The sequence below is a fragment of the Triturus cristatus genome, chromosome 3_2 (genome assembly GCF_964204655.1).
Source record: "Triturus cristatus chromosome 3_2, aTriCri1.1, whole genome shotgun sequence".
Taxonomy (NCBI): domain Eukaryota; kingdom Metazoa; phylum Chordata; class Amphibia; order Caudata; family Salamandridae; genus Triturus; species Triturus cristatus.
Window position 1 is genome coordinate 452,832,782 of NC_140584.1, and position 21,189 is coordinate 452,853,970.

A 21,189-nucleotide genomic window follows, 5' to 3' on the forward strand; every position below is an offset into this window, starting at 1 on the left:
AGCTAAAATCAGCCCAGGAAGGGGGGGGGGGCCTCCCTTATTAAGTGTGTTTTGGGCAATTCCTTGGATGCTACTAACAGACCCAATGAGGCATTCATGCACCCACTCACAGACCCATCAGACACTCATGCAGCCACTCACAAACCCACTCAGAGACCTACACAACTGCTCACAGACCTACTCAGAGACTCACACACCAACTCACAGACTCACACCCACTCAGACTGATACCACTCTCACAGACCCACTTAGACACTCATGCAATAGCATCCTCATCTGTATGGCCTCTGGGTATATTGTGTCATTGTTAACCACTACCAGGATAAATCTATTCCTAGAGGCTGTTTGGGGATCCATAGGCCCTAAAATGTTGATGCCCACCGTTTGAAAAGGGGGTACCAATGACAGGCAAGGGATGAAGTGGGGGCTTTGATCCTCTGCCCTGTCTTCCTACTGGCCTGGCAGGCCATGCAAGTCCTGCAGAAAGAATCTGAGGTAATAAAAGTGGGGGGCTAGCCTGGCAAAGGTGTTGTCCTGCCTCAAATGTCTTTCCAGAGGTATCTCATGAGTCAGCTCTAGTAGGAAGGCCCTGTTGCATTGGGGAATGACCAGTGCCCTTGTTGCCCCATGCACACGTGCCTCAGGCTCACTATACAGGACGTTTCCGTCCCAGTAAATGGGGTGATTCCCAGAGGCATTACCTGCTGCCTAGTCTTCAGCCGATTGCCTCATGCCATCCAGGGTTTGGCACACTCTCTGTGCCTTGCAGAACTCCTCCCTGATGGTTCCTCCCTCTCCTTACTATCCAGCAAGTTCAGGCATGTCACCAAGGGAGGCAATGTCCTCCTCAGAGGGCTCTGGGACGACCTCCTCTGATTTCTCATCACCCCAGCTGGGAGAAATTCAGGGACTGGTTACCCACACCCCTTTCACTTCCCTCTTTTGACAGCTGTCTGTGAAATTTTCCAGCCTCCAGGCCTCATTGACTCCCTTTCTGGGCAGCCACGGACCTGGTGCTAGCACATATGCACTCAGGCAACCCTACCATTTCCTGGTGTTACTTAAGCTCTGTTTCCTTCCAGATAGTGTGCTCAAGAGCATTCCTTAACCAACAGCATGGCAGGGCTCACAGCAACTTTAAGAATACCGGAAACTGCCCCTGCCACTTAAATGGAACAACAGCCACTGGATAGTCATGATTGTCAGCCACCTCAACCTGGTGCAATGCATTGAGTATAACTTGTTCTGGGGCCACCAGCTGACAACTTACTATAGACATGCTGCATCCTGTGTCCTTCAGGGCATCAATGTTTGGCCCATTGATGATGACCCACTGCCTATACTTTGCAGTATTGGAGGGCACATGGGTTTTAGGAACCATCTCAATGCCATACAGGAACATTAGGGTAACCTCACTGAGCTCCCTCCCACTTAATGAAACAAAATCTTCCACAAGTACTGTACTTGCTGCCGCTGATGTCTTACCTTCAGTGGGAGTCTGTGTTCATTATGAGTACTTGGGATCCCCCTTGTAATGCCCAGACTTGAAGCACTCACAGCATTTGGGATTCTTTGTCTGACTCTTGTCAGGGAAGCTCTTTTTATGGTGCCCTGGCTGCCAGATTGGTAATGATACTCTTTCCCCTAAAAACTACTTTTGCGGCCTTGAGAGAACTCCTTCTCCCCCCTTCTTTTTTGGTGGTTACTCTGACTACCCCTTTAGGTGTCCAACCAAGATGCCTTTCTGGACACTCTAGTGCTGACCTAGATATCCACCTCTTCAGCAAGCTTCCTGGGGTTAGTCAGCCTGCTATCAACCAGGTGTTGGCACAGCTCTGGAAAACTATCTACCTTGTGCTCCTTCAAAACCAAGTTTTACAGTCCAGAATAGTCATCCAGCTTTCTACCCCTCAATCAGCCCTTGAGTGCCTTGCTAGCATATTCAAGAAAGTCCACCCATGTTTGTGTAGAGAGTTTGTGGCTGCCCCTGAACCTCTGTCTTTACCTCTCAGGGGTCAGCCCATATGTTCTAACAAGTACAGTCCTCATAGGGGTGTTCTGTGTTTGATCCTCTACCCCTAGTGTCAGGAGTGTGTCCTTCCCCGCCGTGGGCATTTATCTCCACAAGAAATTCCCGCCCAGGGCCCCTAAGGAACATTGTGCACCGTTAGAGCCACCTCATAAGAAGAGAACCAGTTGTCAATGTCATCCTCCACAATAAAACTGGGTATCAAATCCTTTGGGATGTGAACACTCCCTTCTCTCGCAGACACTGCAGATAATCTGCCACCCCTACTGCTTGACTCCACTTGAATGGCTCTAATGTCCAGCTCCCTAAGGGTTAGCTCATGGGCCATTCTCCTTTCATCCATGGCCAGCTTCTTCTGTTCTAGAGCTTGCTCCTGCTCCACTTTGGCAAGCTTTTGCTTTTTCTTTAGTTTTACAAGCTCGAGCTTGAGCTTCTTCTCCTCCCTCCTGTCGTCCAGTTCCCCTGGGGACATGCTCCTAGGTGGCACACTTCTCCCCTGCATGTGGCTGGACTTCCAGTCCTGGGAGAATGTTCCTTCCCTCCCCAAAAGGTTGCAAGTCAAGACCCTCCTGCAGGTATTATTCTAATTCATCCTCAGATCCTGATCCTTCTTCCTTAATATCTATATGGTTCTGGTGGGCGTTTGCCCTTGATCTCAAAGCTGTTTGGAGTTTTATTTCCTTAGGACTCCCTTTGGTGAACAACCTCTGCTTTGGCAGAATCACTTGAGCTGGGCCGCAGTGTAGCTCTCTAAGGGGCATATTAACAAGCCAGGCGATAAAATTATCGGCGCTTTAGCGGCAGAAAACTGCCGCTAAAACGGCGATAATGGGCTTGATAATATGCTCTATGGAATTCCAATTGAAGCCCATATTAGATGTGAAGGACATAGGGCTTTTGTAGTGTAATCCAAAAAGGTACTGGACACTTTGAAGTTAATGTTTCAAGTAGAATTGAAACCAATAAAAGTACCCCCAGTATGTTGATGCTTCAGTCCGCTTATTAGCTATTTATGGAGACTGAAACATCAATACAAAATGAGCTCTGGAGGGTAGTACTGAATCTGGATGAATGAGGCAATTCAAACTCTATTTTGTGAAATCATCCGGGATGGACGTCCAGGATATTCTATCCTTTAGCCCTCGGACATGCTAATATATATATATATATATATATATATATATATATATATATATATATATATATATATATATATATATATATATATATATATATATATATATCTTACCTACTGGCGGTCGCCAGTAGGTAGTTATAGTTAGGACCCTCTTACCATAGGAAATCCGCAACATTCTATTTGGAATAACTTTGGCGCCAGTCGACGAATCTTCACGAAATTTTCAAAATAGGTGGGGCGCTACGCTCCGCTCCTACCCTGAAAGTCTCGGGGGGATTCGTCAAGCGGGGGCTGAGAAAAAAGGGGGGTCCCAAAATGCGTTTTTCCCATGCATTTTTCCATAGGACCTTTAGACACAGCTACAGCCCGAACGGCTGAACAGAGTTACTTGAAATTTGGCAGAGAGGTAGTCTACAGGTCAAGGAAGTGCCTTTTGTAGGTCTGGTGTAAATCTGTTCAGTAGTTCCTGAGAAAATAGCATTTAAATCAATATATATATCTGAGCCAGCTTACGGTGCGCTTACCGTGCGCTTACGGTAAGCTTACCGTACGCGTACGGTGACGTGCGCGAGCGCGATTCTGATTGGCTGTTAGATCTTAGTAAACATTCGAATCGGTCGAAACCAGGAAGCGGCGGCCGCCATTTTCTATCTCGCACTCTGAGGGGGGTGAGGAAAAACAAAGGCAAAAAACATATAAAGGGGCTGTTTAGACAGCTCCTACCCACCTAGCTTTGATGAAGGTGTCCCCATAGAACCCCCAAGGCCAAAAATTAAATTTTAATTTTTTTTGAAAAATCGCCGATTACGCTTACGGTAAAAAAAAATAAAAATAAAAATAATAATCCACACTCTACACACCCCGTGTGCAAATGATGCCCGTAGGGCACCAGTTGTGCATGGCATATGTTCTAAATTATAATGTTAAAGATTACCTTTCACAACGAAGCGCATAATATGTCCTCCATGTGCGCACGGTGCGCGAAGCGCATCGTGCGTACATGGCCCATCCAGCGTAACGGTGGCACGCGGTGCGCGTAGCGCACCGCGTACCCACCGTGCGTGCACGGCACTGACTGCGTAAAGTGGGCGCGCGGTGCGCGAAGCGCACCGCATGTTCACTGTGCGCACACGGTGCGCGAAGCGCACCGTGCGCGCATGGAACAAACTGCGTTAAGTGGGCGCGCACGCCACGAATGGCGTAAAGTAACTTAGCATTTAAAAAACCGTACAAATTCACTGAAAAAACCATAGGTTTCACACACGTTATAGTTAGGAATTAGCATTTAAAAAACCTTGCAAATTCACTGAAAAAACCATAGGTTTCACACATGTTATAGTTAGCTGGACATTTTACTGATAAAAAACCAATGAAATTCCCCCGTTATAGTTAGTGCAGGCAACTATAACTCACGCGACCGCAATCCTCTGCTGATGCTAATACTGTATTTAGACACTTATTTGCCCATGTCTTCTTCCATTAAATTTTAGCTATACACATATTACAAATATTTTTTTTTCATAAAGACACATATGTCATCAGCAGAGGATTGCGGTCGCGTGAGTTATAGTTGCCTGCACTAACTATAAAGGGGGAATTTCATTGGTTTTTTTATCAGTAAAATGTCCAGCTAACTATAACATGTGTGAAACCTATGGTTTTTTCAGTGAATATATATATATATATATATATATATCCAAAAAAGAGAGCACCAACATTTGGATGCCCACACGCATCCGTGTAGAGTTATTTATTTTCACTGGCAACACAGCACACAACCTTTACACACTAAAGCTGACATCGCCATAGTAGTTCCAACGCGTTTTGGGCTTCCTCACGCCCTTCTTCCTGGGAAATGGCACATCGGGAGAGGCAGCGCCATGACTTTTTAAACTATTTTTAGAAGTCCCGCCTTCTGGCGTCACCGCTGTGCAGCATGGTACTTGTAGTAGTTTGAGTTAAAATCAATCAATTGGGATCAAACTGTAGTAGGTCCTGCTGCCCTTCTCTCCTCCAAAAAAAAAAAAAAAAAGACCACAGTGGGTTGCTCCAGTGCTTACGGGTGATGTCTGTGCTTGTCTCGGTCCAGAGAAAAATCACGTTGCTCCGTAGGTGCCATTCGAAGTAATGACACTGGACCCGCTCTTCAGCGGCGGGGGCTCTCAGCGACCCAGTGCGGGCCGGTAGAAAATCCAAAAAAGAGAGCACCAACATTTGGAGGCCCACACGCATCCGTGTAGAGTTATTTATTTTCACTGGCAACACAGCACACAACCTTTACACACTAAAGCCGACGTCGCCATAGTAGTTCCAACGCGTTTCAGGCTTCCTCACGCCCTTCTTCCTGGGAAATGACACATCGGGAGAGGCAGAGCCATGACTTTTTAAACTATTTTTAGAAGTCCCGCCTTCTGGCGTCACCGCTGTGCAGCATGGTACTTGTAGTAGTTTGAGTTAAAATCAATCAATTGGGATCAAACTGTAGTAGGTCCTGCTGCCCTTCTCTCCTCCAAAAAAAATAAAAAAGACCACAGTGGGTTGCTCCAGTGCTTACGGGTGATGTCTGTGCTTGTCTCGGTCCAGAGAAAAATCACGTTGCTCCGTAGGTGCCATTCGAAGTAATGACAATGGACCCGCTGTTCCGCGGCGGGGGCTCTCCGCGACCCAGTGCGGGCCGGTAGAAAATCCAAAAAAGAGAGCACCAACATTTGGAGGCCCACACGCATCCGTGTAGAGTTATTTATTTTCACTGGCAACACAGCACACAACCTTTACACACTAAAGCCGACATCGCCATAGTAGTTCCAACGCGTTTCGGGCTTCCTCACGCCCTTCTTCCTGGGAAATGGCACATCGGGAGAGGCAGCGCCATGACTTTTTAACTATTTTTAGAAGTCCCGCCTTCTGGCGTCACCGCTGTGCAGCATGGTACTTGTAGTAGTTTGAGTTAAAATCAATCAATTGGGATCAAACTGTAGTAGGTCCTGCTGCCCTTCTCTCCTCAAAAAAAAATAAAAAAGACCACAGTGGGTTGCTCCAGTGCTTACGGGTGATGTCTGTGCTTGTCTCGGTCCAGAGAAAAATCACGCTGCTCCGTAGGTGCCATTCGAAGTAATGACACTGGACCCGCTCTTCCGCGGCGGGGGCTCTCCGCGACCCAGTGCGGGCCGGTAGAAAATCCAAAAAGGAGAGCACCAACATTTGGAGGCCCACACGCATCCGTGTAGAGTTATTTATTTTCACTGGCAACACAGCACACAACCTTTACACACTAAAGCCGACATCGCCATAGTAGTTCCAACGCGTTTCGGGCTTCCTCACGCCCTTCTTCCTGGAAAATGGCACATCGGGAGAGGCAGCGCCATGACTTTTTTAACTATTTTTAGAAGTCCCGCCTTCTGGTGTCACCGCTGTGCAGCATGGTACTTGTAGTAGTTTGAGTTAAAATCAATCAATTGGGATCAAACTGTAGTAGGTCCTGCTGCCCTTCTCTCCTCAAAAAAAAATAAAAAAGACCACAGTGGGTTGCTCCAGTGCTTACGGGTGATGTCTGTGCTTGTCTCGGTCCAGAGAAAAATCACGCTGCTCCGTAGGTGCCATTCAAAGTAATGACACTGGACCCGCTCTTCCGCGGCGGGGGCTCTCCGCGACCCAGTGCGGGCCGGTAGAAAATCCAAAAAGGAGAGCACCAACATTTGGAGGCCCACACGCATCCGTGTAGAGTTATTTATTTTCACTGGCAACACAGCACACAACCTTTACACACTAAAGCCGACATCGCCATAGTAGTTCCAACGCGTTTTGGGCTTCCTCACGCCCTTCTTCCTGGAAAATGGCACATCGGGAGAGGCAGCGCGATGACTTTTTTAACTATTTTTAGAAGTCCCGCCTTCTGGCGTCACCGCTGTGCAGCATGGTACTTGTCGCGGAGAGCCCCCGCCGCGGAAGAGCGGGTCCAGTGTCATTACTTCGAATGGCACCTACGGAGCAACGTGATTTTTCTCTGGACCGAGACAAGCACAGACATCACCCGTAAGCACTGGAGCAACCCACTGTGGTCTTTTTTATTTTTTATTAAAAACATTTTTTTGAGGAGAGAAGGGCAGCAGGACCTACTACAGTTTGATCCCAATTGATTGATTTTAACTCAAACTACTACAAGTACCATGCTGCACAGCGGTGACGCCAGAAGGCGGGACTTCTAAAAATAGTTTAAAAAGTCATGGCGCTGCCTCTCCCGATGTGCCATTTCCCAGGAAGAAGGGCGTGAGGAAGCCCGAAACGCGTTGGAACTACTATGGCAATGTCGGCTTTAGTGTGTAAAGGTTGTGTGCTGTGTTGCCAGTGAAAATAAATAACTCTACACGGATGCGTGTGGGCCTCCAAATGTTGGTGCTCTCTTTTTTGGATTTTCTACCGGCCTGCACTGGGTCGCGGAGAGCCCCCGCAGCGGAAGAGCGGGTCCAGTGTCATTACTTCGAATGACACCTACGGAGCAACGTGATTTTTCTCTGGACCGAGACAAGCACAGACATCACCCGTAAGCACTGGAGCAACCCACTGTGGTCTTTTTAATTTTTTTTTGAGGAGAGAAGGGCAGCAGGACCTACTACAGTTTGATCCCAATTGATTGATTTTAACTCAAACTACTACAAGTACCATGCTGCACAGCGGTGACGCCAGAAGGCGGGACTTCTAAAAATAGTTTAAAAAGTCATGGCTCTGCCTCTCCCGATGTGTCATTTCCCAGGAAGAAGGGCGTGAGGAAGCCTGAAACGCGTTGGAACTACTATGGCGACGTCGGCTTTAGTGTGTAAAGGTTGTGTGCTGTGTTGCCAGTGAAAATAAATAACTCTACACGGATGCGTGTGGGCCTCCAAATGTTGGTGCTCTCTTTTTTGGATTTTCTACCGGCCCGCACTGGGTCGCTGAGAGCCCCTGCCGCTGAAGAGCGGGTCCAGTGTCATTACTTCGAATGGCACCTACGGAGCAACGTGATTTTTCTCTGGACCGAGACAAGCACAGACATCACCCGTAAGCACTGGAGCAACCCACTGTGGTCTTTTTTATTTTTTATTAAAAACATTTTTTTGAGGAGAGAAGGGCAGCAGGACCTACTACAGTTTGATAGCAATTGATTGATTTTAACTCAAACTACTACAAGTACCATGCTGCACAGCGGTGACGCCAGAAGGCGGGACTTCTAAAAATAGTTTAAAAAGTCATGGCGCTGCCTCTCCCGATGTGCCATTTCCCAGGAAGAAGGGCGTGAGGAAGCCCGAAACGCGTTGGAACTACTATGGCAATGTCGGCTTTAGTGTGTAAAGGTTGTGTGCTGTGTTGCCAGTGAAAATAAATAACTCTACACGGATGCGTGTGGGCCTCCAAATGTTGGTGCTCTCTTTTTTGGATTTTCTACCGGCCTGCACTGGGTCGCGGAGAGCCCCCGCAGCGGAAGAGCGGGTCCAGTGTCATTACTTCGAATGACACCTACGGAGCAACGTGATTTTTCTCTGGACCGAGACAAGCACAGACATCACCCGTAAGCACTGGAGCAACCCACTGTGGTCTTTTTAATTTTTTTTTGAGGAGAGAAGGGCAGCAGGACCTACTACAGTTTGATCCCAATTGATTGATTTTAACTCAAACTACTACAAGTACCATGCTGCACAGCGGTGACGCCAGAAGGCGGGACTTCTAAAAATAGTTTAAAAAGTCATGGCGCTGCCTCTCCCGATGTGCCATTTCCCAGGAAGAAGGGCGTGAGGAAGCCCGAAACGTTTTGGAACTACTATGGCGATGTCGGCTTTAGTGTGTAAAGGTTGTGTGCTGTGTTGCCAGTGAAAATAAATAACTCTACACGGATGCGTGTGGGCCTCCAAATGTTGGTGCTCTCTTTTTTGGATTTTCTACCGGCCTGCACTGGGTCGCGGAGAGCCCCCGCCGCGGAAGAGCGGGTCCAGTGTCATTACTTCGAATGGCACCTACGGAGCAACGTGATTTTTCTCTGGACTGAGACAAGCACAGACATCACCCGTAAGCACTGGAGCAACCCACTGTGGTCTTTTTTATTTTTTTTTGAGGAGAGAAGGGCAGCAGGACCTACTACAGTTTGATCCCAATTGATTGATTTTAACTCAAACTACTACAAGTACCATGCTGCACAGCGGTGACGCCAGAAGGCGGGACTTCTAAAAATAGTTTAAAAAGTCATGGCGCTGCCTCTCCCGATGTGCCATTTCCCAGGAAGAAGGGCGTGAGGAAGCCCGAAACGCGTTGGAACTACTATGGCGATGTCGGCTTTAGTGTGTAAAGGTTGTGTGCTGTGTTGCCAGTGAAAATAAATAACTCTACACGGATGCGTGTGGGCCTCCAAATGTTGGTGCTCTCTTTTTTGGATATACATATATATATATATATATATATATATATATATATATATATATATATATATATATATATATATATATATAAAGTTGAATCGCCCTCAGATATCGTTACGCTCTGCAAAATAGACAAGGCGAACCCAATTGATGGTGCTTGTATTTTATTTTGTGCCCAACACCACCGCCATGACGCGTTTCAGCCCACGTGGGGCCTTGATCACATGACATGAGTGAGGAAGTTCTAAAATATTTAAAGTGCAAATCAGTGACGTACTTCCCAGCAAATAGTAAACATGGAAAACATACTATACAGATGTCATCAGTAGTATGGGTCATGAAAAGTTCAGATGTCTGTAAAATACATTGATACTTAATAACCATTTCACTTCTTATGTTAAATTATCACACAAGTTAATCAGCATATAAATATGATAAATATTATAAATATTGTAAAAAACCACCGACATATTTAAATAAGTAAATAAATATATAAATAAATATGGTTAAAATAAGTTCACACTATCAGGCTGTTTTTTTAAATGGCTCATGACAATGGAAATTGCATTACAACAACATAGTTAAATGGCAGCTTATTAAAGGATTTCATGGTTTTTAATAAAATATTCTAAAAAACCTTTTATCTCCTGAGAGAGCAGCATTTAAATATCTATGTTAGGTATGTTGGACTTCCACTATTATCATCATACTCTAGTGGAGGATTGCGCCCAAATGGGCCAGCGAATATCTTAACCACTTAGTTCCAATTGACCTGTGCAAATTGCAAATGGGAGTACAAAAAGCTATTGATTAAATAAAGTGCAAACCTAGTGCAAAATTTAGAAATTCAGAAATAACAAAAAACAAATGGATAAAAACTAATTACAGGGAGTTTGTAGACAGTAGGTATGTACTATTATGTCATAAAGACCTAGTGGAGATAGGTGAAAAAATCTTCACTTGTATTAAGTCAGTTTGGTACTTTACAGTCCATAAGTATTATATGCCTTGTCTCGAGTTTGCGTAATTGTTACCCCCGATCCCCACCCCTTCTCTGTGGTGGGACTGTGTCAATCACAAAGTATTTCAGACCTGCTGCATTTTTATCATGCAGTTCTTCAAAATGTCTTGCCACTGGGTACACGGTATCGCCGTTGGTAATGGCCCGTATGTGCTGGAGTATCCTTTTGTGGACCTGAAGCTTAGTGCTGCCCACATAGCGCAAGCCACAAGGACACTCCAGCACATATACCGCATACTCTGTTTTGCAGGTCAACTTACTTTGTATAGTAGTGGGATTATTGCTCAATGGGGTCATGTACTCAGTCTTGCTTACCCCAAACCTGCAGGCTTTACAGGCAGAGTCCTTAAGAAACCCCTTGGTGCTGTTAAGCCATGAACTATTGGTCCTAACCTCTGGGCTGCTGGAAACTAAATGATTGTTCAATGATTTGGCCTCCTATATGTAATAATAGGAGAGTGGGGCACTTGTTGTCCCAAAACAGGATCACTGGCAATCAAAGCCCAATTGCTATTCACAATTTTGCGAATGCTTTGGTGTTGTTTGTTATAGGTTAAGATTAGCCGGGTTTCATTCTGTTCTGTTTCCTTCTTTTTCATTGTACCTGCCAATACCAAAGACCTGCCAGGTTCATTAGCTTTGCCTATTGCCTTATCCACCAATTCAGACAGATAGCCTCTTCTTAGTAGCCTATCCCTACATTCATTTTGGGCTTCAGCACAGTCCTGATCATTGCTACAGATTCTTCTAATACGGAGCATTTCTCCATATGGTATGCTTCTGATCAGGTGTGCGGGATGGTGACTAGAGGCATGCAATATGGCATTGCCAGCTGTAGGTTTACGGTACATTTTAGTTCTTAATTCATTATCTTGAATAAAGATTTCAACATCAAGGAAACAAATTGTACTGTCACTGATCTCGCTAGTAAACCCCAGATTCAAATCATTTTTGTTCATATTGTCAATAAACTGCAAGGCATCACTTTTAGTTCCTTTCCAAATAATCAGTAGGTCATCTATAAACCTAAACCATTTCACCACATTGTTGGACATAGTGTCAGGGTATGTGGGCATGAGAACCTGTTCCTCCCAGTACCCCATGTGTAAACGGCATAACTGGGGAAAAAACAAGACCCCATAGCCACACCCCTGACCTTCTGGAACGCCTGGTTGGAGAATAAGAAAAAGTTATTTTCCAGACACATTCTGATCATGGACAATAGCATTTTGTTATGTTCATGAAGGTTAATAGGTCTCATAGGGCCTCATGTAGGTAGCCAAATACCGGTCGGTAACGGCCGATTTTCGGTAATTATACCGTTACCGACCGGTATTTTGGCCATTGGTATGTAGGGGGACATATTTTGCTTTCGGAATTTACCGAATCGGTAAAATTACCGATTCGGTAATAATACCGAATCGGTAATGTTACCGAATCGGTAACTTTTCCGAATCGGTAATTTTACCGATTCGGTAAATTCCGAAAGCAAAATCGAGATGTAGGGGGAGTGTGTGTGTGTGTTTATGAGTCGGTATTTACCACCAACTTATAGTTGGTGGTAAATAATGGATGTATGTGTAAATGCATTTTTACGCGCGTAGCAGTGTGCAATGTGGCATACATACATGCCCTTAGGGCATGTATGTGTGCCACATGTGCACACATGGCCGAATCAGGGGTGCAACAGGGTGTCAATGTGACACCCTGCCACCCTTGTATGTGTTCCCCCCATTACCGAATCGGTATTTACCGATTCGGTAATGAGGCATACCTTCCCATCAATGGGAAGGTATGCCTCATTACCGAATCGGTAAATACCGATTCGGTAATTACCGACTAGTAACGAATCGGTAAAAATTACCGACTCATTACCTACATACGAGTTACCACTTCTTAAATACCGAGTCGGTACGGCTCGGTATTTAAGAAGTGGTAACTGGTACGCTACCTACATGAGGCCCATAGTGAGGTAATATTCAATTGCTCTCAGTCCATCCCTATGATGGATACTGGTGTAGAGAGAAGATGCATCCAATGAAATTAGAAGATAATCTGTTTGCCATTGTATTCCCTGCAATTTCTGTAATAAATCACCTGTATCCAGAATGAACGAGGAAAGTCTTTTGACATGCTCCTGGAGAAAAAAGTCTACATATTTACTGGTATTTTCCATAATGGAATTGTAGGCCGAGATAATGGGCTGTCCAGGTGGCCTTTTGGTGTCTTTATGATTCTTGGGGATGAAATAAATGATGGGCATCACGGGATGTTTATTTTTCAAAAATGTATATTCATCCATGGAGATAAGGCCCATGCTTCTCCATGCCATTAAGTTGGTATACATCAGGTTCCAAGCCAGCTTGGCCTCCGCCATTGTAGATCTTTTGTAACAGTACCTGTCATTTAACTGGCCGAGGGCCTCTTCCATGTACATTTCTCTTGGCCACAGTACAACATTCCCGCCTTTGTCGGACTGGCGGATGACCACATTAATGTTCTTTTGTAATTTTTTAACCAACTGATGGTATGCAAAATCCCGATATTGGCGTTTTTTATTTTCCTTAACCCTCTTCAGATGTAATAGCTTAAGATCTTGTGCGATATATGTATATATTATATTATATCATTACCTTCTTGTGGTTTGTGCTCCAATCTGGTTGCAGAATTAGTTACCTTGTCACTCAACCATAATATGTTTCTGACCAGGCTGCTCTGAATTGCATGTTGTGAGCCACGTGGTCAACAATGTGATGACCATATGTTTTTTTCAGACAATAGAAATTCACTACTATGTTTAGTTTTTTAACCAGGTTGCACTGAACTTCAGCTCTGGAGCCAATTGGCAGATAATAATGTTATTATTATATTTGTTTTCACATGAAAATTATTGTCAATGTGTTGCTAGTTCTTATCACTATTTAATTGTTTTACTCACAATGAAGAATATGTGTATAGATAAATATATAAGTTTTGGATATTGTGAACTATTATTTTTACAGTCTACTTTTACATTTCCCCTGCATTAAGTGACATTATGGTGCCGATTCCGATCCTGGAAAAACCGGCTACCAACCGTCGATCGGAGTGTTTTCTCCGTCCGACTCGTACCCGGGAAAAAAACATTACAAACATGCAAGTACGATTCGCACGGAAACACCATTTCCGTACGAACCGTAAAAAACACCGACCGACGAAAATATCCATACAAATGTGTACATACACGGGTGGGGGTACGGTCCGCACGTACACTGGTGTACATACACGGGTGGGGGTTCGGCGCGTACTCACGGGGGCTGGGGGGGTTCGGCGTGTACTTACGGGGGCTGGGGGGGTTCGGCGCGTACTCACGGTGCTGGGGGGGTTCGGCGCATACTCACGGGTGCTGGGGGGGTTCGGCGCGTACTCACGGGGGCTGGGGGGGGTTCAGCTTGTACTCACAGGGGCTGGGGGGGTTCGGCGCGTACTTACGGGGGCTGGGGGTGTTCGGCGCGTACTCACGGGGGCTGGGGGGGGTTCGGCGCGTACTTACGGGGGCTGGGGGGGGTTCGTCGCGTACTTACAGGGGCTGGGGGGGGTTCGGCGCGTATGCGGGCACATGTCTCCATGGTTGCTATGGGAGTTCGGTTCGTACGGTGCATTTTCCATACGGTTGTAACATCGGACGCACGGGACGGATCGTACTTGCGCGCTCGGACTTCACTTTTCACATTTGTACGTAAAATCGTCCGGGGATGTGTCGGACACTTTTTCCGACCCGAGGACGTTTGGGGAAATTTTCCCAATGCGATTTGTATGGACTTTTTCCCATACGTATCCTACTTGGCAGTTTGTACGCTACTTGTACGATTCGTACGGTAAAAAGACCGGATACGAGTCGTACGGGGAACATTTTTCCAGGATCCGAATTGGCACCTATGTGTGTGTTTTTTCACTGTTCATCACGCTAGAGGGTATTTCTAGTGTTGGTTGGGCACAATTGGTAATTGGCTGTGACAAAGACCTTCTCAGGTCAAAACGCATTGCCGCAATAAACTTTATTTACTGAATAACTTTGCGACAAGTTCAGCTCCTACTAACATCGGAAGATCAAGAACCACTACAACAACTTCAGCGAACCAGCCCCTGACACCACCCCCCTACCCATCACCGCCGTCAAGCCGACCATCTCGTCTTGGGATCCCGCCACCATCAAACTCATCACCACGACCATGAAGAAAATTCACTCAGGAGCACCTACGGACCCCTGCCCAACGCACATATTCCAGATGGCCGCTGCCGCCATATCACCCGAACTTGGTCACGTCATCAACGCCTCACTCACATCCGGTATCTGCCCAGAAAATTGGAAATGGGCAGAGGTGAAACCCCTCCTCAAGAAACCAACGGCCGACCCCACGGACCTGAAAAACGAGTGGCTTCGTCGAAGATAGCTCCATCCTAGATGCCTCCCAGTCTGGATTCTGCAGCAACCACAGCACTGAGACTGCCCTCCTAGCCACCACTGATGACATCCGCATGCTACTAGACCAGGGACACACGTCGGCCCTCATCCTGCTAGACCCATCCGCGGCCTTCGACACCGTTTCACACCGCACACTCACAACCAGACTTCATGACTCAGGGATACAAGGAGCCGCCCTTGACTGGATACAATCCTTCCTCTCTGGCCGAACCCAGAGGATCAGACTCCCTTCCTTCCACTCCAAACCGACCGATATCAACTGCGGAGCACCCCAGGGATCATCCCTCAGGCCTGCACTCTTCAACATCTACATGGTCCCCTTCACCACCATAGTCAGACAGCATGTGCTCAGCATCGTATCATACGCCGATGACACACAGATCATCCTCTCACTCACAAAGAATCTCGAAGACACCAGACTCTGCTTCCAGGAAAGAATGAAGAATGTGGCAGCCTGGATGAAGGACAGCAGTCTGAAGCTCAACTCAGAGAAGACCGACGTCCTCATCCCCGGACCCTGCTCCACCGCCTGGGACAACACCTGGTGGCCGTCTGCCCTTGGGAGCCCACCCACTCCCACCGACCACACCCGGAACCTCAGCATCATCCTCAACTCCTCCCTCACCATGAACTGCCAGATCAACGCCATCACCTCCACCAGTTTCAACTGCCTTCGCATCCTCCGTAAGACCTTCAAATGGATCCCCTTTGACTGCAGAAGGACCGTCATCCACACACTCATAACCAGCAGACTTGACTACGGCAACGCTCTATACGCCAGAATCAACAGAACTCTTCTACACAGACTCCAAACTATCCAGAACGTCCCAGTCAGACTCATCCTCAGAAGTCCACGGCACAAGCACATGACCCAACACCTACGTGACCTCCACTGGCTCCCCATCGAGAAGAGAGTCACTTTCAAGCTCCTCACCCACGCCTACAAAGCCCTCAACAACATTGGACCCAAATACCACAACGAGAGAGTCTCCTTCCACGCACCCAAGAGAAACCTCCGCTCCGCCGACCTCGCCCTGGCAGAGGACCCCGCATCCGCAGAAACAAAACCGGAGGAAGAGCCTTCTCCTACATCGCAGCCAAGACCTGGAACGAGCGCCCGGTGAACATCAGACGCTCCCCGACCCTGCACACGTTCAGGAAGGACCTCAAGACCTGGCTCTTCCACTGATCTGGAGCCTGCTCCCCCCCCCAAGCGCCTTGAGACCCTCACGGGTGAGTAGCGGGCTATATAAACGATTGATTGATTGTTTGAGTGATTGAAGAACACTGTGCGGTCCTGTGCTTTCCCTTGGATTATTGAGAGGGGTTCCTACTGAATTTTATATATATATATATATATATATATACATATATATATATACTTGCATACTAAAACTTTGTTCTACTTTAAAGTATTGCATAATCAAAATATTCCTCTCCTCTGTTTGTGAAATTTATAACACGAAATGCAAAATAAATATTAGATTTATTTGATGTACGAGGGGGATTTTTGTTGGTTTTGATAGTATGCTGGTTACCCCAGCCTTGGGTGAGTTCAAGTGGAATTGAAGCAAGCACTTTTCTGAAATAAAAACGAAATTACACACTTCAAATTCACTGCCATGGGTAATTAAAAAAATATATTTTAAGGCTCTCTGGGATTTGATAAGGGGCATTCAAATGTCACTTCACTTTACAACACAATCTAAAAATGTTTTAAATATTCATTCACACTATGGTGTTCGCCTTTTGTTATTTTTTGCAGTACACCATCTCTATCTACGATTGATTGATTTAGGGCAGACACTATGCTTCTTTCAACCATTCTGTAATGAAAGTGCGGCCGTATTTTACATATTCAATTTTGTTCTTTAATTGAAAGTCCTAAAACTCATCAGGGAATGAAACTCTAAAGTTGCCATCTCTTTCAATAAAGTCTTTTTGAAGCTGGATGTTCCAGTGTTTCCAAATGTGGCATTCTATATCAGTTACAAGAGAAAGGAAAAGAAAACACATATGTTGAATTGCGGAAGGGACAATAAATTAATTATGTTAATTGCTAAAAAACGGTTTTGCACGCTTTACCATCACAGATACTTGTGTCTAGTATTCATTGGAAAATAACAGCAGTTTTTCTTTGTCTTTAGTTATCAAATATTACATTTCAACGTTGAATACTCCTATTACCACAATTTCGAATGAAATCATTTGGGGCCAGATATACAAAACACTAGTCGCAAAATTTCGAATTTCGGTCACAATGCAATTATACATACCATTCCGGTTCTGTACATATTTATATAAACTTTATTCGGTAATTGCAAACCATCAAAGTAAACATCAACAATAAACAGTCAATTTAAAAAAAAATCATTGTAAAAATAATCCTTAAAAACTCAGTGAACATAGAGTACAAGTTGCTTAATTACACAATACATTGCAGCCCTCGATGTTGGTGGTACACACTGGTATGTACATTGGCTTGTACCTAGCAGGGGAAAAACTCTGGTAACAATACCAAAGCAGTGGCCAAACAACTATGCGTTCTGAAAGAAGAGAAATATCAATATAATCAAAATCCATAGGCACATAGCCATGGCAATTTTGTCACAAGATTCAGTGGGTTTTAAAAAGAACCATAAAATAAATAAATATGTATATTATATTACATACATACCATTCAGGTTCTATGGCTTGTACATAGCAAAAACATTTTTGCGGTTTTAAATGGCCCGATTCTGCAAATTCGGCTGGTTGTGATTGCAAACAGCCTTTGTACATCTTACTCTAAGTTCTCAGTGCTTGGTTTGCACATCAACTAAAAGCTCCTCAAGTTTACATCTTGATGCCTGTGAATGGCATATTTTTTATGGGCAGCCCTATACATTTAGTTCTGCTTGTTGTAGGTCCAGCCAACATTTTGTATTGTGTTGACGTTTGGATTACACAAAAGTTTAATAAATATATTTTTCTTTTTTTTCAGGACATTCTTTTAATGTGAAGCAGGAACAGGCAACCTGCACAAAGAAGAATGATTACGAGAAACCCTTTCACAAACTATCAAAATGTTTTTGCTTGAAGAGAATGTATCAAACGTATTTGGTGTTTTAAGCCTATTGGGATAACATTTGATCTTTGTAGATCCTACTCTATCTGGCAAAACGTTTATAACATTAAGAGACATATTCAATTCTGAGGTACTAGAATGTATCAATCAAAGCATATGTTGCTTTATGCTTATGCATATTTTCAAACATCCCAGTGCCACAGTCAGCATTATACTAATACAGTGGTATTGTTCAGAGTATTCTTGTTTTTCATAGATGTCATACTCACATTTATTTTAATTCTCTGCATATTGAATTTATGTTTGACTAATTTACGAGCTTGTGCTTAAAGTATGTAAAATCATGATTGTCAGGGTGCAGTTTGGTTGATTTTGAAGGCAATATAAACTCAAGCAAGCACATCCAACCATTCAGGAGGGTAAATGATAGCTTCCCTTGGATAACTAAAAAGGCATTTCTTGCAATGATGCATTCTGGAATAAATCACATGTTCATGCTCTTAAGTAATACAAAGTATTCGATACATCACAAGATGCCTGATTCTATAGAAATCTGAAAATCTCTTATTTTTTCTAAAAATATCATGACAGTGATCGTCAAACTAAAATCTAGATAGATCATGAGAGATGGTCACAGAGATAGATATTCTCCTTTCTCTGACTTTCAAATGTACCAAACCAGATGATTGAAAACGACGTGCCAAAACAAATAAAGGAGAAGTTAATTAGGTACCAAAGTTTGTCCTTTAGGTGTTAATAAATAGTTTTTAATGATGTTTTGGGAACCGAGGGAGCTTGTTTTTCACCACTGCGCCTTATACTTTGCTACAAAAAATGCACATTATAGCCTATAATCTGGGCCACTGGAATTATGCGATTGTGCAGCCACGGAGATTTTCGCATAGTTATAGATTTGCTGCACTTGCCACATAATACATCATCTGCCTCATAATCTGCAGATTTTGACAAAAAAATGTTTTGTTCCTGGCTCAAACGGTTCAAACGTTACTAAAAACATAGCGACACTGCCGCACAGCGATAGGCCCTTTGCAAAAGTTGACTGGTTTCCTTTCTGTTGCATATTACTATATTTGCATGTTGAACTGGCACTAATGAGGAACAACCAATGCTCAGCCAGTGTTAACAAGTTTAACAATCATTGGCATAGCCAATAGCTATTCGCTTCAGGTGGGGTTTTATCAGTTATTATAGGTTTAAACCTAAAACCGGACAGCCTACCAATAGGTCTCATCTTTGGGGCCAATAATTATTTTGCCATGTTGTGATAAGAGTAATTGGAAAAAGATCTGTAAACAGGTCGGGATCTCCTTTATAGGGGAGTCTACACTTACTATAGTCATTAATTCTTCACCAATTAAACATTTTCCCCAGGACAAAAAGACTTTCTATATCAATTTGGCAGCTATGCATCTCTGTTTGCAGGACTTTCCCTATAAATGAAGCTACCCCTGTATGGGCTGCACCCACTGAATAGAGACATTCAAACTGTGACAATTTGTTAAACATGGTAAAAGTTGACAGACTACATATGAGGATGTGAGTGTACTGCAGAAAAATAATAGCCGGATTATGAGGGGGTTGCAGTAGAAGAGGAAGCCTTCTTTGGAGATAAAATAAAAAGCACATGCACGAGCGTGTGTTTCGAGTTTAAAAGCCCTTACTAAAAGCCTCGCAGCGCATGTGCGCTGGCTCCGGCGAGACCTAAAAAGGACCAAATAATGAAATAGTACTATCACAAAATGTGCTGCAGTATGCCTCGTAATTTGTCCTTTCTTCCTGCATAATTTGACCCTCCCCTGCTGCATAACTCCAGTGACCCTGGCTATAATAATGCCTCCAGTGGGTAGGCAAGTGTGCCATTTATTCAATTACTTGTGATCTTTACAAATGATTTTTAAAGGTTCCTATAAAAAAAAATACTTGAAGACTGAATATCATGTAGCAGAAACAGTTATCATGCTAGAATGAATACTTTATATATATCACATGTTGCTCTACAAATCACTGAATTCATATCCACTCAAAAGGTGATATCTTTTTAAATCCCCTACCATCTTCAATTAACCTAAAATCCGGGAAATCCTAGTTCCTTAAAGACAGCAAGAATTTAGGATCCAAATGGTATTCATAAGTAATTCCACTCAACCAAGCTATGTGTACAAATGATCCACCTTCATGTGGAATTAGTTTAGATTGTAAGTTTGTATTTCAATACCACAAACCCTTTTCCCTCTCAGAACAATTTCCATTTACAATAACTTGGAACTTTACTGGTAAACTGCAGGTCTACATAGGAGTAGTGTTGTTTGTGTGTCTGAATGGAAGCTCTAGAGCGGGTTCTTTTTTTTTTCAGTAAAGTATACGTTTTCATCTCTGCAATTAAATACCTCAGATCCTGGATGTGGCTGTGCTTTGCATTGCCTGCATACTTTAAATGGTTGTATCTATGTGTCAGAGACACTGCCAATATTATAAGCTTACCAAATGTCATTGATTTGTCATTTAAACGTGCAGGCACAATAAGGTGTTCCATTGTTTTGCACTGTCATTGAATTGAATCAATTTTCTATTCCTCGAGAAGGACACAAAATAGTGTATCTATATATTCAGACCATTTTATTTGTTCACTTTGCAGCTGTGTGTACTAAAAATAAATGGTGCCAAATGAGAGAACAATGTCGCATGTTTTCTATTTATTCTCATTTGTATTTTATTGTTTGTTTGGTGAAGTGAAATGCTTCAAATGGTTAAAAATGCTTTAAATCATATTTATATATTTGTGACCAGCAATCTGGTATGGATAGTCAACTATTTTGTCTGAAAATGTTTCAATTTTTGAGAATGGTCCTCAAAAATGTGATTTATAAAAAATACCAACTCATGCTGGTTTTTGGTATGAAGTGTCAAAAATGAAATACACGTGAAGGACTTGCAGAAGATGAATTGCGTTGGAACAGGGTGGCTTTGGGCCAGCATCACAAGACCTGGAGCCAAAACATTATGCAGAACATCAAACACACACACATTCAACTGGATTTTAACCTTTACTAGGACCACACTGGCCA

At 44.0% G+C, this 21,189-nt stretch overlaps 1 protein-coding gene across 2 annotated transcripts in view; it reads left to right on the forward strand.

Moving 5' to 3' along the window:
- USH1C (USH1 protein network component harmonin) overlaps positions 1 to 20,797 on the forward strand; it is a 739,024-nt gene extending 718,227 nt beyond the window's left edge. Inside the window, exon 21 of one of the 2 annotated variants that reach the window (XM_085648065.1) lies at positions 18,020 to 20,797. In XM_085648065.1, coding sequence (XP_085504191.1) covers positions 18,020 to 18,032 — 13 coding nt within the window. In that variant the 3' untranslated portion in view covers positions 18,033 to 20,797. The remainder of the gene's footprint in view (positions 1 to 18,019) is intronic. The other variant, XM_085648066.1, reaches the window with a different exon arrangement.
- Positions 20,798 to 21,189: the final 392 nt, after the last annotated feature.